The 18,390-nt window shown below is 38.1% G+C and overlaps 1 protein-coding gene and 1 long non-coding RNA gene across 2 annotated transcripts in view; one reads left to right on the top strand and one right to left on the bottom strand.

The window, feature by feature from the left end:
* The window catches only part of ATP13A3 (ATPase 13A3), a 97,688-nt gene extending 92,527 nt beyond the window's left edge, over positions 1–5,161 (top strand). Inside the window, exon 32 of the mRNA XM_018567166.1 lies at positions 4,908–5,161. Coding sequence (XP_018422668.1) covers positions 4,908–5,105 — 198 coding nt within the window. The 3' untranslated portion in view covers positions 5,106–5,161. The remainder of the gene's footprint in view (positions 1–4,907) is intronic.
* The window catches only part of LOC108795923, a 20,069-nt gene extending 3,480 nt beyond the window's left edge, over positions 1–16,589 (bottom strand). The window contains exons 1-2 of the long non-coding RNA XR_001941775.1: positions 16,466–16,589; positions 12,454–12,456 (exon numbers count right to left, since the gene is read on the bottom strand). This is a non-coding gene — a long non-coding RNA (uncharacterized LOC108795923). The remainder of the gene's footprint in view (positions 1–12,453; positions 12,457–16,465) is intronic.
* Positions 16,590–18,390: the final 1,801 nt, after the last annotated feature.

Genomic DNA, 18,390 nt, shown 5'->3' with positions numbered 1-18,390 from the left:
TTTTTCACTAAATATTGGGGTTTAATAAGGAGTTGCGCTAATATTGCGCAACATAAAAATTTGCAACTACCACCATTTTATTCTATAGGGTCTTGGCATTCAGAAAATATATAATGTTGGGGGGTTTTAAGTAATTTTCAGGCCTAAAATGTAGAATATAACATGGGTACAAAAAATGAAAAAAAGGCCTCAGTCATGAAGGGGTTAATACTTGGTAGTACTAACGCTGGCTGCAATTGAAACCTTTTGGGGTTAGGACTTTATGAGCTTTGTGGGGTTATTCTGAGTTTGAGATATTATTATTATTTATTTTTTTATAACCCAACTTTGGTGCTTTTTCAGAACACTGTTATTGACATGTTTTGATAGCTTTTTTTTTTAACCGTTTAATGGCCTGTGTAAATGGGCTTCGATGGCCAAATGTATCATGTTTTTGACATCTGATTTGTCAGAATTCATTGCATGTGCAGTTGACCTGCTTTTACATTCTCTGCGACTTGTATGGGGAGAGAGGTAGTTCTGAAGTGAACAAATGGCCCTTGAGCCCTAATGATGCAGTTTCTTTATATATGTTCTCTTAAAAAAAACAACAAACTGGAGAATTCCAGAATAGGTGTATTTGTTTTAAACCTCTTCACAGTTATATTGTATATAAGTGGACACCACGCAACTTATTAAGTGACTCCTGAAAACTGTTGGTTGCACCAGACCTTATTTAGGGGTTTCACAGTGAAGAGACTGAATAACTTTTATGTAGCAGTTGTACCTAATTTAGAAAACTGCAGATTTTTATCCATATGAACTTTTGTGCATGTTGGTGTCATAAAAACTCAAATTCATTTTATTTCAGGTTGTGACACTACAAAATGTAGACAAATCCAAGCCACAATTGGTGACTGCCCAGGTTATGCAAAGCACTGTATATAGTATCCAACTCTGAAAATATGAGCTGAGATGTAAACATTTTGCTTATACAAAGAGTATGATTATTGGGTATTACTGGTTCATTAAAGGCAGAACAGTATAAAAATGCAGTTCCTTATTGGAAGCAAAATTGTGTTTAAAAATTAAGATTAGCTATAAAAACAAAAAACGTTGCCTGATGTTTCAAGAAAGCAAACAAATGATACCGCATGTATTGCTGTGAGGCATGCTGCTTTTATAGCACAGAAAGTCAGACTATGATGCTGTTAACGCCTATTGCCTTTATGCACAGCAGCAATGTTATGTTCTGAATCTCGTGCTCATTGCAGGCATGCAGTGCTGCTTTGATTTAACAATAAGGCATGCAGACTTTTTGGCATGGGGATGTTCTTGTTTGAAATGAACAGATGGAAACGTTCCTTAGCCTAACCGCTTAGAGGCAGTCTAATTCTGACATTAAGACTCACTTTTCAAATCTATGTTAGTGGAGTAGTTGTTGGGGAATAACCAAGACCACAATTTTAAATGGCCCCATTGTACCGAAGTTGCACTCTTTTAATCAACACTGAAAGGGAAAAGGCCAGTCCTCTACGGTATGCTTAGAATAGATTTTCCTATATTCACAGTTCCAAGAGATATGTTAAGAGTTAGAGAAATATGGGAAGTTTCTAATGTAATGGTATGCATTTATAGGTTTTTAGTTCCTATAAACAGATGTCATCGCGGTAAATGTGATTATGACATAACCACAAAAATAGTCATTAAATCATCTGGATAACAACCAATTGTTTTTTAAATTGTATCCAGTATGACCTTGAAATATTATTAATTGGGTTTTACAGGTGAATTTGAATTACATCGGCTAAGCTCTCTAGGATACATTTCTCAATGCCTTTAGCCAAAACTCTGGACAATTGCAGACTTCCTGGCTTGTGCCAGTGCTGTCATTTATACTGGCACTTGTGCTGACATAAATTAGAGCACATATATTCTGAATATTAATTAACTATGCACCAAAAGCATGCTTTGAGGAACACCTCTGCACATTTTTACTTTCTGGAATAGAAGTGTCCCAAACTATGCCTTTTTAAATGTGTGATTTGAATATGAATCAAAGCTATTTATTGTATAGTCATTTCTAATAGATATATGCTGTAAAATCCACAATATTTATGGAGATTACTTTGTAAATGCTTGCTAGATTTTAGCAACTGAATTGACTGAAACATTGCTGCTGATTCTGTGAAAGAGGGCCTACATTTTAATATTCGTGAATAAACCGTTTGGCTGCCAAAAGATTCTTCTTAAAGTATCTATACCCAAAAGTGTTTTTAGTTATGGATAGAATACGGAAAGGAAAAACCACTTTACCTGTCAGGTTTTTTTCTATCTTCACTTAAAAAAAAAAAAAGAAAATATATTTTTTGGGATGCACTTAAATATAATTTTTAGACAAAAAAGAAAAAAAATTTGTCAGTCCGAAGCCAATCATGACTTTTTTTTTCCCCCAACCTTTTTTATCATTTTTAAAATGTTTTAATTTTTATTTACTTTACTGTTGGGGGCTTTGGAGAAATATCAGGAGTCTAAACAGACCCCTGATATTTCCCTTTTAAAATAGAAAAAGAGATTGAGTCCTAAATCCTTTTTCTGCAGGCCCCTGCTATGAATGAACAGGAAGCCTCTATACTGAGTGTTCCTGTTCATTCATAAACTGTGGAGATAGTATGAGTTACTATGGCCACAATCATGAATGAACAGGAAGGGATGTAGAGCACTTCCTGTTCATTCATATTTGGGGACATAAGTAAGCATCCTCCTGAGTGCTTGTAACCTGCTTGCCTGTCACAGGAGGCTGAGCAGGAGGAGAGCTTGGTCTCCTTTGACAGCTGTCTCCTCCCCGCTCGGCATACTGACAGCTCCTCCCCGCTGGCCGTCAGTCTGTGTCTATTCCGATCCCTGCTGCCTCTGCTGGCACAGGCGGGGGAGAGCATTGGGGGTTGGAGGAGACACAGACCAGCACCCACTGGGTAAGAGTGAATCTAGGGATGCACTGAATTTTTGGTTGCATTTTCTGGCATTTTGCCCATAGTAGTTGTTTTTTCAGCCAAATTTTCGGCACATCCCTAATATTTTTTACTTGTGTCAGTTTTGCTGTGAGCGATTTTCCCTTCACTTCCTGTCCTAGGGACAACCTTTTTACCAGAGAGGAAGTGAAGGCATCTCTCCAATGGATCTTCTGACTGCAGTAAGGGCCTGTTTACACCATCTCTAGACGTTTATCTGCACCAAAAACGCATACACAGGTGATTCCAGTGGTTTTAAATGAGGCTAGTTCAGTTCTAAAAAAGCTTTTTTTTTTTTCTTCTGCTGCACTCTATCCAAAATTGTAAAAATATATACGTTTTGTATATGAATTACAGGGCCCATTCACACTAGGGTGATCCTTCGTTGTACATTTACCATGCACATTAATGTACCACAACAGATCTAAAATCGGATATGCTGCATTTTGGAAACATAAAACAGGTGCATTGGATGCCATTTAGAATGAATGGCACTGCAGTGTATCAATGCATGTAATGTGCACTTCAAACCGTTTTTATTATAATGTATGGGGACAAAATAAGGTCTCAGAACATTGGGGTCGGTAAGAAAATTCAAGCAGTTGTGATCACTTTTTTAACAATTTTAAATGGTCCATTTCTAATAGTATAGTAGAGTAAGAGGGTCAGTTATAGAGATCAACAGTGGATCTGCTGGACTGATAAAAGAATAACTATAATTCTTTTAAAACTATTACTCATTTGTACATGACCGTTTTACATATTTTTGTCACTATAAGCATTATGGCTTGTGTAGACGGCTGTTGATGTCCAACGCAGGCGTTTATATTCGAACATAGCACAGTCAAACACACAGACTGCATTTGTCTTTTGTCTGCAATGCAATCAAATCTCCACTAGGCCAGGCTGAATCCAGAGAAACATAATGCATAGCAGGTAAAAGACAGCTTCAGTCACGGCTCTCTGCAGGGAGATGATCGGAAAGTGAGCGAGCGACGTTATGTGTTCGCTCACTTCCTGATCTATAGAGTCGAGTGTGAGTTTCAATGTCACCCGTCAGCTCTAACTATAAGGATGAGTGTAAATCACACACCTCATAGTTCTCCTTTAAAGAAAACCCTTTTCCAAGGCCCTCAATATCGCTGATCAGCCATGTGTGAAATATAGAAGGTAACGATGCTTGGTTAACCTCTCAGATAAGCATATATCTATTAGGAAAGGCTTTTCCAGGTAATAGATGATTGAAAGCACAGTAATTGTGATTCAAATAGTTGACCGTAACCTGTTTGAAATATTAATTTGATTAATTTGCATGTTTCTAATGAACTGGTCCTTTTAATTCTTCCCACCCACCCACAATTTCTCGCAGACTGTCGTCCTTGATATGATATTCTGGAAGCTTGTGTTCAACCGAGACAAGCAGGGAGAGTCCCACCTCATGGTCACCCATCCCCCACAGGTTGGAACTTCACTGTTCATATGCACTGGGCAGCTTAAACCCTGCGGTCCCTTTTATCTTTTGCATTAGCTGCTATGCAGAGTCATGTGCCTTGTTATCTGTGTGTGTGTGTTCATCTTCCTGCTTCATTTGCAAAAACAGCTGCTGAGATAGACTGGTGAATGTGTTGACGTGCATGGTGTGATTTTGTCAGAGAATCTTATGTGTAACCAGTGCTGCTAATGTAATGCTTCCCAGAGAACTCATTAGGGATTCTATGAAATCTGTAAAGTATTAAGAATGTGTATGTATAATTTTCTTTATCCACTTGGGTTTGGATATCATTTTATGTTGCTTTCTATAGAAATAAAGTGAGACTGCTTTCATGTTTATCTTATTATTGCAACTTGTGTCAGTGTTACCTAGATACAGAACCCCTTAATTCAGTCACTTACTGAATCTGTGCTGCTTCTCCCTAGGATGCCAATGATCGTTGGGGAGGGCGATTCTTGTCCTTTTTGTGCTTCTGGAGAAAAAAGATGCCTAAAGCCAAATACATGCACTTAGCACAGGAACTGTTGGTGGATCCAGACTGGCCACCTAAACCAAGAACTACTACTGAAGCAAAAACATCTGTCGAAGAGAATGGAGGCCACCATGTTGTCACAATTACGTAGCAGTTGCTTTCAGTGGTTTTTATTTTGTTTCCAATATGATTGTCCGATTTGCAGTGCTGGTGAGGTCTGCAGTGCATTGTATAACAGCGGTACACTGCAGAGCCCATCACCAGAGTTTCCATAGTGTCTCAATTCAAGAGTTGGGCATGGTCACCAGCATTGCATACTTAAGTTTTCATGTAACGTCTGAATAGAACCCATCCATCAAAGGCTTCAGAAATGAATTTGATATGAATTTTTATTATAAATGCAACACTGTATGATGTAGTGAACATTGGATATTTATTATTAATTATTTCACTGAAACAACATCATTTACTTCTATTCCTCTTCTTTTAAGTCATTTGGGACCATTGTGTAATAAAGCCTAACTCATTTGTTTTTAGCTCCCTGTGGCCCGGGAATATGCTGAGGTGGTAGTAAAAATTTTAAGCTGTAGGTACAGGTTTACCACACCGCAGATATATTCTTCTTGCTCTCGTATTTAAAATTACTTCTAAAAAGTATGTTGAATGATGATAGGGGTCTGGGTACCCGCCAACGAAGTGATGCACATTACAGCTGTAACTTTTGTTGGGGTGGAAATGGGTTTTGATGATGTCAAATAAATAATTATTTGTAAAGGGGGTGTTTTAAAGGAGAACTATGAGATGAGTGATTTCCACTCACCGCATAGTTCTAGCCGACCTGTGACAATGAGACTGTCACAGGTCGGCTCAGTAGATCGGGAGGTGAGCGAACAGATACCGGCGTTCGCTCACCTCTCGATCCTGTCATGGCTCTCTGCCGTGACAGAGGGGGCTGGATTCCCCCCTCCCTGCTCCGATCCGCCAGCGCTGACTGGCGGAACGGACGGGGGAGGGGGCGGGTACAGCTGGCTCTGCCTCTAGATAGGCAGAGCCAGCTGTCACTCGCGCAGCTGGGCGGATTTCGACATCGATGTCGGGATCCGCTCCGGCTGCGGTGTCTCAGTATACCGCGAGCTCTAGCTCGCGGTATACTGAGCTTAGGGTGATGGGAGGACGCTAGTTTGTGTCCTCCCGTTACCCTAAGGAGAACTATGGGAAAAAGCCCTGACCCCATAGTTCTCCTTTAAGTGGGATATACTAAGAGAAAGAACAATAACCATCCAATAGTGCAATGAGTATGTGATGTCCTATACTGCAACGTGTAAGGTTTCAACTCTCATAATTTTTCAGCAGTTTGGATATTGAGGTTTCATTTTTTGATTGGTTGTTATCGGTTTCTGACTTTACGAAACACTCTTCTTTCAGATTGTATAGTGCATTAAGTAGTCCTAACATCTAAATAATTGTATATTCTCTAAATTAAATTCAGTGTGCCTCTTGTTGAGGGGACAATTCACTTTATAAAAACAATTCACTTTACTTCAGATTAGTAAAAAGGTGAAAAATGATTTTTATAGGATACTAAATCTTACAAGTTGATCCTTCCCGTATTGAATAAGTACTTGTATTCCCTAATCAGAAGTAGAATTTCTGGTCTGTTTGTATATTCTCCGTCTTATTAACCTCTAAATGTTTTGGTAGAGGTGCCTGTGCTTTTAGGAAGTACATCATGGATGACATATTTTGAAGAGGTAATTACAATGTTCTGATTTAGGTAATGACAGATGCCTATGTGCAACCAAGGGAGTAATAATGGAAATGTGTGTGTGTGTGTGTGTTTATTTTTTTAACCCTAAACTCCAACCAGTGCTTGCACTAAAAACCATTTCTGAAGCCTGCGAGATACTTGTAATTTATTTTGAAAATGAATGATACTTTTGTAAATGTATAATGTCACCGAAAGTTAGAAATATTTTTATTTTGCTATATCTATGCATTTCAGACCTTAGAGCTGTGAAATTTGCTGCATCGAGTTCTGATACTGTCTGGGAAATATTTTAACTTCTGTGGTCCTCCAGGCACTAAAGGGTTATAGGTGTGTACATATCCACACAGTTTAAATTCAAGGGTTGGGGGGCGGAAAATAGTATATGTAATCTTGGTAACGCGCAAATATCCAGTGTAAATATCACTCTTGCCCATGCCATACCTAAAATGCTTTCTCTATACCTTGTGGCTGTTTACATTACTGTGCCCAGAAACCTTTCATTAGAGAAATACATTCAACTCGCCATTGTTAACCTCCCTATGATAATGCTAGCTTACCTGGCTTTCATGCTGATCCTCTGACTTTAGTATTTTGTTTTTAGAAACCTAACTCGGAACAGATATGTAAATAAAGAGTTCTGACTTTGCTGACTGCCTGCTTGTTCTGAGTTCCACTGGAAGTCCTGCAGCATGACAGCCAGCAAGCCAGAAACTAGCATTTACTAAAAGGCGGTCAGTAATGGAAGCACATGGGTTTCATTTAAGTTCATAAGCATGTCATGTATATTTCTGTGTAGCATCATGAATGTCATACCTACTTCTTATCTGTAAAATATATTTATTATGTTATGGTAGGTATAAAATCTTCATCTCTTTGAACATATTTCCCCATTCATGACGTCATCCATATAAGATTCAGGGGCAGTCTCATTTCATTTTCTTCATTCTTTTGGCAATGGATAATGCAATGCCTCCCTAAGCACAAAGAGCCTGTTTGGAGGGTTTAAATTTAGTAACTTTATATTGTTTTCATCTTTCCATGATCGGGATCTATAACAGTTTCAAATTGAAGCGAAGCTACTTTAGTTGTTACGGACTTTATTTATGGTTTTTACAGCAAAGCAATTTGTTGCCTTGTTAAGCAGATGATGCTCAAGAGTCGTTCAGCACAGTTATTCCAAGCTTTTGTTTAATGTTAGATTTTTGTCCGTGAGAAATTTCTTACCATATTTATGTTATTACCATTTTCCTTTAGTCTCCATTTGTAAGAAATGACCCCCATTGATATTACTTGCCCAGTCAGAGGTATCGATAGGTTTTTGGAGAGGTCTTTTTGTTTTGCTGAGGCTGCCTACCTGCCATTAGGTTGCTGGATTGTAAATAGTGCTTTTTATTTTAGCAGGTGCTTAATAGCCACGTCCATGAATTGTGATCCTAACAGATGGTATACATTGATTTAAACTGTGTACAGTATTATTTTAAGTTCTTGTTCTATAGTGACAGTGTTCAGAAAACTACCTAGAAAAATGGTTGCTAATGTTTTTCTTTAGAAATGTTGGTTGTGACTAAACATTAATCTTTTCCACTGTCTTTCACCCCTCCATAATCTAAAAAAATTGGAACCTTGGTTCTGATTGATGCTCTCACTCTGCTCGCTGAAGCACACTCAGAAGCCAGGCCTTTAGCGCTGACTGCACATTATCAGACCGCGCTCATCAGATTCAACAAATGTCAGATAAAACATGATAGATTGCTGCTCATCACCTGGCTTTGTGGACTTTATTGATGTGGTTAAAATTTTAGCAGAAATGTAATGTATAAGATACAATCACAATTTGTATTGGCCACAATGTAAGCCTCATCAGAGCAGTTTATCATCTATACATTGTCATCTGTGTTCAGAAATATTATGGCCATGATAGCACTTGTATTTGTAGAGCAGGAAAGCCAAGGGAATTTATGAATCCACTGCACAACAAATCCATTTTCTTAGACATTTTGGACCAATACTTACAATGCTTTCTCGTGGCTTTAGTATTAGTATTTAGTAAATAAAATCATATAAATAATATCAGATTCCACACTCTCTAACTGTAATGTTCCCACCTAACTGCAGCTTTTCAGTAAAAAAAAAAAAAAATAGTGACTTTGATTTAGACACAATAAAAATATTACAAGCTTCGCTAGCTTGCGATATTTTTTATTAGGAAATGAATCTTGGTTTCATTAGATAATGGATGGATTTTATGGATATGATATGCTGTTTTTGATCAAAAACATACACAAAGGCTCAACTAATGTCTTTTTATATAAATCTATGGTTAAGATAACTTCATCAAGTGCCTGCAGTCAGTAATTAATAGATGCATTCCCATGTCTCCATTTTGTTTCTGAATGCACTGTTTGGCAGATAAAGATCTGTGCCTGATTTTAGCTTACTGGAACCTAGAAGGACTGCTTGTGACATAACAGTTTCTGTAATGGTTGTACATACAGGCAAGCTATATACAGGCAAGATATAGTACTGGGACTCCTGGAGCTCACTTTTGAATAAAATATTTACCTAATCTTGTGCAGTATTCTTTTGATGTCAGGCTGAAGTTCTTTAACTATTCATGCTCCACCCCTTACAATTATGACAATTTAGGGTCTGTTTGTAAAATAATTCAAATAGCTTATTTGTAGGGTTGCACAGATACCAAGTACAGTACTCGGTACAAGTACGAGTACATGAACCGATACTTTTGAGCTCCAAGACTAGACTAGAGAAAAATGCAAAAGTTTGGAGGCAGCTGTCATTTGTAAGGAGCACACGGAGCTCCTGGGATTTGTACATCTCTGTTTTAATGTACGATTTTGTTTTTATAAATATAAATAAAGAGATGCACAGATACCAGTTTTGCGAGTACAAGTACTGGTACTTGCCGAGTACTTACAAGTACGAGTACTGATACATTTTTGTTTATTGTCATGTGACAGTTTTTATAAAACAATACAGACTAATGATTTCAGGACAATGGTGGAGCGCCAGAGCCAGGTCCCAGCTGCAACCGCTGCAACACTGGTAGTTCTCATGAAAATGCCAAGTATCTGCACTGGTACTCGAAAAGTATCTGTGCATCCCTAATTATTTGTCCAGTAAAACCGCACATACATTAGTTCTGTGTGAGTTAACCGCTGTTGTGAGAATCAGGCAAAACAAATGTTCTAGTGTATATGCTCCTTTTGGCGAATGTTGTTGAATAGATTAATTCATAAAGTGCACAGTGAAGGGGAAAATACCTCCTTATGGCCACTAGATGGAGCTGAGGATTATAGGAAATAAATACGTACTAGCAATTGTATTAGTAATGAGTTTCAATGTTACAGTTCGAGAGAACACTGGCGAGAATGAGTATATCAGTGTAACCATTGCTATCCCTGTAGAATCAATGGTTACATTCATATGCTCATTCCCTCCAGCGTGCTCTTGATTTTTCTTTTTTGGGCACTTGCAGTGTCAGCTTTAACAGATTTCACACCTCATTCACACCTTTCAAATGCTGCGCTGTCACCCCATCATTTAATTTAAATGGGCGGCAGTTGCCGCTTGTAAATGGCAGATTTAGGATTCCTGCTACAAGAAATCGTAAGTTCCTGCCGCAGGAATACCACCTGAAGTATAAGTGTGAATAAGGGCTTAAAAGTACATTATTCAATCTGAAAAACAAAAAAGTATTGCACCCAAAAAAATAAGTGTTTGAGCTACTTTTATTCTGATCCTAACCCAACCCTTAAGCTGTTAAACGTATCCAACTTTAATCCTAACCATAAAGCTGAACCCAGCTCCTATGCATAAATACTGCATTTAAAGGAAAAAAAATATGTATTGTAGCTTACAAGTCTTTAAATGCGGTGGCTGCACTTGTGTCTATGCACATTTTAAGCAAGTACCAGTTATATGTAATCTTGGTAACGCGCAAATATCCAGTGTAAATATCACTCTTGCCCATGCCATACCTAAAATGCTTTCTCTATACCTTGTGGCTGTTTACATTACTGTGCCCAGAAACCTTTCATTAGAGAAATACATTCAACTCGCCATTGTTAACCTCCCTATGATAATGCTAGCTTACCTGGCTTTCATGCTGATCCTCTGACTTTAGTATTTTGTTTTTAGAAACCTAACTCGGAACAGATATGTAAATAAAGAGTTCTGACTTTGCTGACTGCCTGCTTGTTCTGAGTTCCACTGGAAGTCCTGCAGCATGACAGCCAGCAAGCCAGAAACTAGCATTTACTAAAAGGCGGTCAGTAATGGAAGCACATGGGTTTCATTTAAGTTCATAAGCATGTCATGTATATTTCTGTGTAGCATCATGAATGTCATACCTACTTCTTATCTGTAAAATATATTTATTATGTTATGGTAGGTATAAAATCTTCATCTCTTTGAACATATTTCCCCATTCATGACGTCATCCATATAAGATTCAGGGGCAGTCTCATTTCATTTTCTTCATTCTTTTGGCAATGGATAATGCAATGCCTCCCTAAGCACAAAGAGCCTGTTTGGAGGGTTTAAATTTAGTAACTTTATATTGTTTTCATCTTTCCATGATCGGGATCTATAACAGTTTCAAATTGAAGCAAAGCTACTTTAGTTGTTACGGACTTTATTTATGGTTTTTACAGCAAAGCAATTTGTTGCCTTGTTAAGCAGATGATGCTCAAGAGTCGTTCAGCACAGTTATTCCAAGCTTTTGTTTAATGTTAGATTTTTGTCCGTGAGAAATTTCTTACCATATTTATGTTATTACCATTTTCCTTTAGTCTCCATTTGTAAGAAATGACCCCCATTGATATTACTTGCCCAGTCAGAGGTATCGATAGGTTTTTGGAGAGGTCTTTTTGTTTTGCTGAGGCTGCCTACCTGCCATTAGGTTGCTGGATTGTAAATAGTGCTTTTTATTTTAGCAGGTGCTTAATAGCCACGTCCATGAATTGTGATCCTAACAGATGGTATACATTGATTTAAACTGTGTACAGTATTATTTTAAGTTCTTGTTCTATAGTGACAGTGTTCAGAAAACTACCTAGAAAAATGGTTGCTAATGTTTTTCTTTAGAAATGTTGGTTGTGACTAAACATTAATCTTTTCCACTGTCTTTCACCCCTCCATAATCTAAAAAAATTGGAACCTTGGTTCTGATTGATGCTCTCACTCTGCTCGCTGAAGCACACTCAGAAGCCAGGCCTTTAGCGCTGACTGCACATTATCAGACCGCGCTCATCAGATTCAACAAATGTCAGATAAAACATGATAGATTGCTGCTCATCACCTGGCTTTGTGGACTTTATTGATGTGGTTAAAATTTTAGCAGAAATGTAATGTATAAGATACAATCACAATTTGTATTGGCCACAATGTAAGCCTCATCAGAGCAGTTTATCATCTATACATTGTCATCTGTGTTCAGAAATATTATGGCCATGATAGCACTTGTATTTGTAGAGCAGGAAAGCCAAGGGAATTTATGAATCCACTGCACAACAAATCCATTTTCTTAGACATTTTGGACCAATACTTACAATGCTTTCTCGTGGCTTTAGTATTAGTATTTAGTAAATAAAATCATATAAATAATATCAGATTCCACACTCTCTAACTGTAATGTTCCCACCTAACTGCAGCTTTTCAGTAAAAAAAAAAAAAAATAGTGACTTTGATTTAGACACAATAAAAATATTACAAGCTTCGCTAGCTTGCGATATTTTTTATTAGGAAATGAATCTTGGTTTCATTAGATAATGGATGGATTTTATGGATATGATATGCTGTTTTTGATCAAAAACATACACAAAGGCTCAACTAATGTCTTTTTATATAAATCTATGGTTAAGATAACTTCATCAAGTGCCTGCAGTCAGTAATTAATAGATGCATTCCCATGTCTCCATTTTGTTTCTGAATGCACTGTTTGGCAGATAAAGATCTGTGCCTGATTTTAGCTTACTGGAACCTAGAAGGACTGCTTGTGACATAACAGTTTCTGTAATGGTTGTACATACAGGCAAGCTATATACAGGCAAGATATAGTACTGGGACTCCTGGAGCTCACTTTTGAATAAAATATTTACCTAATCTTGTGCAGTATTCTTTTGATGTCAGGCTGAAGTTCTTTAACTATTCATGCTCCACCCCTTACAATTATGACAATTTAGGGTCTGTTTGTAAAATAATTCAAATAGCTTATTTGTAGGGTTGCACAGATACCAAGTACAGTACTCGGTACAAGTACGAGTACATGAACCGATACTTTTGAGCTCCAAGACTAGACTAGAGAAAAATGCAAAAGTTTGGAGGCAGCTGTCATTTGTAAGGAGCACACGGAGCTCCTGGGATTTGTACATCTCTGTTTTAATGTACGATTTTGTTTTTATAAATATAAATAAAGAGATGCACAGATACCAGTTTTGCGAGTACAAGTACTGGTACTTGCCGAGTACTTACAAGTACGAGTACTGATACATTTTTGTTTATTGTCATGTGACAGTTTTTATAAAACAATACAGACTAATGATTTCAGGACAATGGTGGAGCGCCAGAGCCAGGTCCCAGCTGCAACCGCTGCAACACTGGTAGTTCTCATGAAAATGCCAAGTATCTGCACTGGTACTCGAAAAGTATCTGTGCATCCCTAATTATTTGTCCAGCAAAACCGCACATACATTAGTTCTGTGTGAGTTAACCGCTGTTGTGAGAATCAGGCAAAACAAATGTTCTAGTGTATATGCTCCTTTTGGCGAATGTTGTTGAATAGATTAATTCATAAAGTGCACAGTGAAGGGGAAAATACCTCCTTATGGCCACTAGATGGAGCTGAGGATTATAGGAAATAAATACGTACTAGCAATTGTATTAGTAATGAGTTTCAATGTTACAGTTCGAGAGAACACTGGCGAGAATGAGTATATCAGTGTAACCATTGCTATCCCTGTAGAATCAATGGTTACATTCATATGCTCATTCCCTCCAGCGTGCTCTTGATTTTTCTTTTTTGGGCACTTGCAGTGTCAGCTTTAACAGATTTCACACCTCATTCACACCTTTCAAATGCTGCGCTGTCACCCCATCATTTAATTTAAATGGGCGGCAGTTGCCGCTTGTAAATGGCAGATTTAGGATTCCTGCTACAAGAAATCGTAAGTTCCTGCCGCAGGAATACCACCTGAAGTATAAGTGTGAATAAGGGCTTAAAAGTACATTATTCAATCTGAAAAACAAAAAAGTATTGCACCCAAAAAAATAAGTGTTTGAGCTACTTTTATTCTGATCCTAACCCAACCCTTAAGCTGTTAAACGTATCCAACTTTAATCCTAACCATAAAGCTGAACCCAGCTCCTATGCATAAATACTGCATTTAAAGGAAAAAAAATATGTATTGTAGCTTACAAGTCTTTAAATGCGGTGGCTGCACTTGTGTCTATGCACATTTTAAGCAAGTACCAGAAATGCAGTGTCTTTGGGCTGAATTGAAAGCACAAATATTATCTTCTAAGCTGTCTTCTGTAAACTACTAATTCTCCCCCCATGTACTAGAGATGCATTGCAGAAGACCGATTTGTAGAGTCAATTAGGAAAGTCACCTGTGTGATAATCATGGCTCCCTACATAGATACAGTTTATACATAGCATAGCCACCCAAGGACAGGAAGTGTATTATTCACAGGATCATCAGGTGAACATAAAGGAACAAATCCTGGGAAAGGAAACTAATGGAACCATCACATCTATGGATCAGTAAGCTGCAATTTGAAAACATTTGTTTTTTGGTTTAGATGTTTTTTACCTAAACTTAACATAACTCCTAAACCATCCATTACCTAAAATACTGTACACTTGAGGGCCTAACTCCGAATCCCTGTAGTATAACAAAATAATATGTGCACTATGTAAAAGCGCTCCATAAACTGTCGGAGCTGTAAATACCTGTAATACATAAGGCAAAATAACACAATACCTTTTAAGGCACAAAATATCACATATTGCAAAGTGCCACTTATCTCCGGGGACGTTAAAAGCTGTTGGACCATGTTTTCTAATGTCCAATCGGTGTTACCCCCAAGAGCTCTTGGGTGGTAGGCATTAGCCTGCCACTATAGACATACGCCCATTGACAGGTCAGGCAACTGCCAACTTATGCATGAGCTACTGTAGTTGAACACTTAGTTGAGTCTTGTTAGCTGTGGTTGGAGAGTTACAGGTTGTTGATGCATGCTAAAGGACACCTCAATTAATCAAAACTGGAGGAGCTGTGCATGGCAACCAATCAGCTTCTCTCTTTCATTTTCAAATCTTAACTGAGAGAGAGAGGGAAGCTGATTGGTTACTATGAGCAACTGCTCCAGATTCTGTCTGCTCCAGTTTTGATAAAAGGTGTAAATGTTCTTTTAAATATAGTGAGGGGAATTTTTTTGTTTTTTAAGCTTGTTGGCTGGGATTGGTTTATTATGCTGGGTTCACACCTAGGCGTATCGAATATGCGCGTTTTTACTGCGATTCGCTGTAAAAAAACGCGCAGCATACGCCCCAAAGAAGCTCCTGTACTTCTTTGGGCGTAGGGCGTTTTGCAGCGCGGTCCTACGCGCTGTAAAAGGCCCAGGTGGGAACCATGCCCATAGGCAATCATTGGTTTTCAGATGTTGAGCGTTTTACAGAGCGTAGGAACGCGCTGTAAAACGCCCAGGTGTGAACCAGGCCCTTAGAGTACATCACTCATGTTCCTTCCATGTCCCAAATATTTTAAGTCAAATAATTTTTTCACTTTTGTGCAGCATTGTTGATAAAAAATGTTGCCTGTTTAACCCTCTATGTGCCTGGAGGATTACATTCCTGATGAATGTTTTTTTTTAACTGCCTCACCACAAATTATTTATTTTAAGACTTTTTATTTAACAGGAAATGGCAGCTCATTCTCTTTATTAACAAGGGCTTTAGATAGTGGCCTTCAACCCTATCATGTTGTTGCAGGCTTCTTTAGTTGCAAAGGACCTGCACGCAAATTGTAAAGACTAGTGAACCTGCCTGATAAAAGTTCATTTATTCTGCAATCCCCACGCTGAACAGTTCAGTAACGAAGCAGCTATAAAATATTTTCCCTGTCTTTTCTATGTGTGTTGTGGAGCTAAATATGTATATCTTGCAGATTAAAATTAGTGCACAAATATGTATAAAAGAATTTAGCTTTTGCAAAACAAAATGTGTTTAATATATATATTAATGAAAACTATGTTCTTGTATTATCGAAGAAAACTAGAAGTATCCCTCAGGGTTATTTTATTTTCTTTACTGTAGAGATTGCTAAGAAGCCCAGCAGAATTGCAGTGCTTTGTGTATAAGGTTGAACATCGAGGCTGCTCAATGCCCTCTGATCATTTACCCTCCTTTCATCTTGAGGGGGAAACTCTGGTGAGGGTCTCCGTTGGTGGCTGGGGGCTAACTGCATCGGTCTCCTTTTTCTTAGACAAAAATCCCCCTATGTATGTCAGACCAATGTGGTTTAAAGAGCTATGTTCTGCAGTACAAATTCACCTTTGCTGCTCATCAGTAGTTGACATACTAGAGCAGGGGTAGGCAACCTCGGCACTCCAGCTGCGGTGCAACTGCAAATCCTATCATGCCTCTTTGACAGCCACAGGCATGGCTCTCAGTCTTACAATGCACTATAGGACTTGTAGTTCAACAACAGCTAGAGTGCTACATTGTCTACCCCTGTACTAGAGCAAGTCACTTTTGTTGTAATGTCGGTGATAGTATTGTGCTAACACAAAGGGACTTCGTAAATAGAGCGCAATGGTGTACTAAAACCAGGGGTTGTCAAATTCATGCACGCAGTAATGCCAGTCGTCTGTTTTTTGTTTCTTTTCCCCTTCTAAATCTGATGTTTAACAAGATAATCGTTGCTGTAGCCCAACCTGTGCTTGCTAAAAAATACTTTGTCCCCTTTGTTTCATATAACTGGTTCAGCCTTCATGTAGCTAGGAAGTATCATATCTGTAGCCTTTATTTGATTGCTTTTGATTGTTGATCTTTCCACATTGCATAATGATACATGCTCTAGTACTACATAAGTGGGGCTAATGTTGGTATTTTGTTTTTATTAAGCGACCCGAGTTGTGTTTAACAGCCAGTTAGAAATTGGCTGATAAGTGACTAACATACCTCTTTAATAATTTAAAATGACTGGCAGCTTTCTTCCTTGTGGCCAAGTATATAGCACTGCTGCATCTTGAGCTATCTTTTGATCCTTATTCCTGTACTGATAGACTTTGTTAGTTTCTGTCATATTTTCATTAAAAGAAACAATGCTGCAGTTACTGCATGATGAAAGCAACTGAATTTCCTATCAGAATTCTTTTACTAATGTGTTATAATTGTTTTTATTTTTTTTTCCCCTTACTAGTCCGTCCTGGAGGGGTTGAACTTGCAATTTTTCATATTACATAATGTATTTGTTCTAATTGTTGCAATAATTTATTTTTATTTATTTGTTTTTCTCATCTGTGCTTCAGATTGTGCTAATCTGTGTATTGTTTGATCATTGTGTTTTTGTACATTTATATTGGATAAGTCATGCAGTATCCTTTCTTTGTCAGTGGCAGTTATGTTTTGACTCCAATCTGTTGCACTGTGGGACACATCAGCTAAAGCACAGATCCTGTATAGCCATGTTGATGATGCATTGCATGTAGTGTAACATGGTTTATTTAGAATGCATTGCCAAGAAAGCACAGACCAAAGCGATAAACTTCCAAAGCTTCCATCTTTAGCTTTTCAAATTTTAGGGGCACCTGTAGGAACTATAGCTCTGTAGATGTTTAGCCATGCCTCATCCAAGCATTAAAAATGCCCTTGTAGTGCCGGTCACCATCCCCAACTGCAAGGGTTAATTCTTGATGTCTAAGATAGTGGAAGTTGTAATACTTATTACTTGCTCCCCAGGACTTTTCCGTCCTCTCCGGCACTTTGGGTTGTGGGTGGACTCTCATGTACAATGCAGGATTGCTTGTCCTGCATTGTGCGTGGCAGTGGGGTCGCTGACTAGAGCGCTGAAGAGAAGAGGCTTTGGAGGGGGGACCGGTCACACAGCACGGTTGAAGCTTGTCAGACCAAGGAATAAAGTAACTATTACAGCCTATTCCTCTGCAAGGGTATTTTTTTAATCCCAGAGTTTGGCTTTAAATACAACTTACTCAAATGCTGTTATGCGGGCTACGCAGCTTTCAGTTTCCCTACTCGATTGTGATATATGGCTAAGAGAACTAAAAGCTGTTTAAATATGCAGCACTGGTTGCACAAATCTAATTGCAGCAGGAAATATTTGTCATTCAGGAGTGATTCTGTTAAGTAAAAGTTCACTTAAAATGAGGAAATATAATCTTTTAGCTGGGTATAGAACATACAGCTTTAATGCTTTTGTTTAAAAATGTCCCTTTGCATAATTGGTTACACTTTAAAACTTGTTACCTCAGGACCGATGATAAAAGAAAAAAAAAAACACTAAGGGCATAGGTCTGTGCTTAAAAACAATGATTTGGGGCGATTCACCTAAATTGAATATTCACTAAGTAAATAAGGTAAAGCTGTGTTTTACTTTAGTCATCAAATCATGTACAAGAACAAATC

The sequence above is a fragment of the Nanorana parkeri genome, unplaced genomic scaffold (genome assembly GCF_000935625.1).
Source record: "Nanorana parkeri isolate BGI_ZX_2015 unplaced genomic scaffold, ASM93562v1 scaffold29, whole genome shotgun sequence".
In the NCBI taxonomy this organism is placed as follows: domain Eukaryota; kingdom Metazoa; phylum Chordata; class Amphibia; order Anura; family Dicroglossidae; genus Nanorana; species Nanorana parkeri.
Note: the sequence above shows the minus strand (reverse complement) of the source record. Positions and strands in the feature narration are given on the sequence as shown.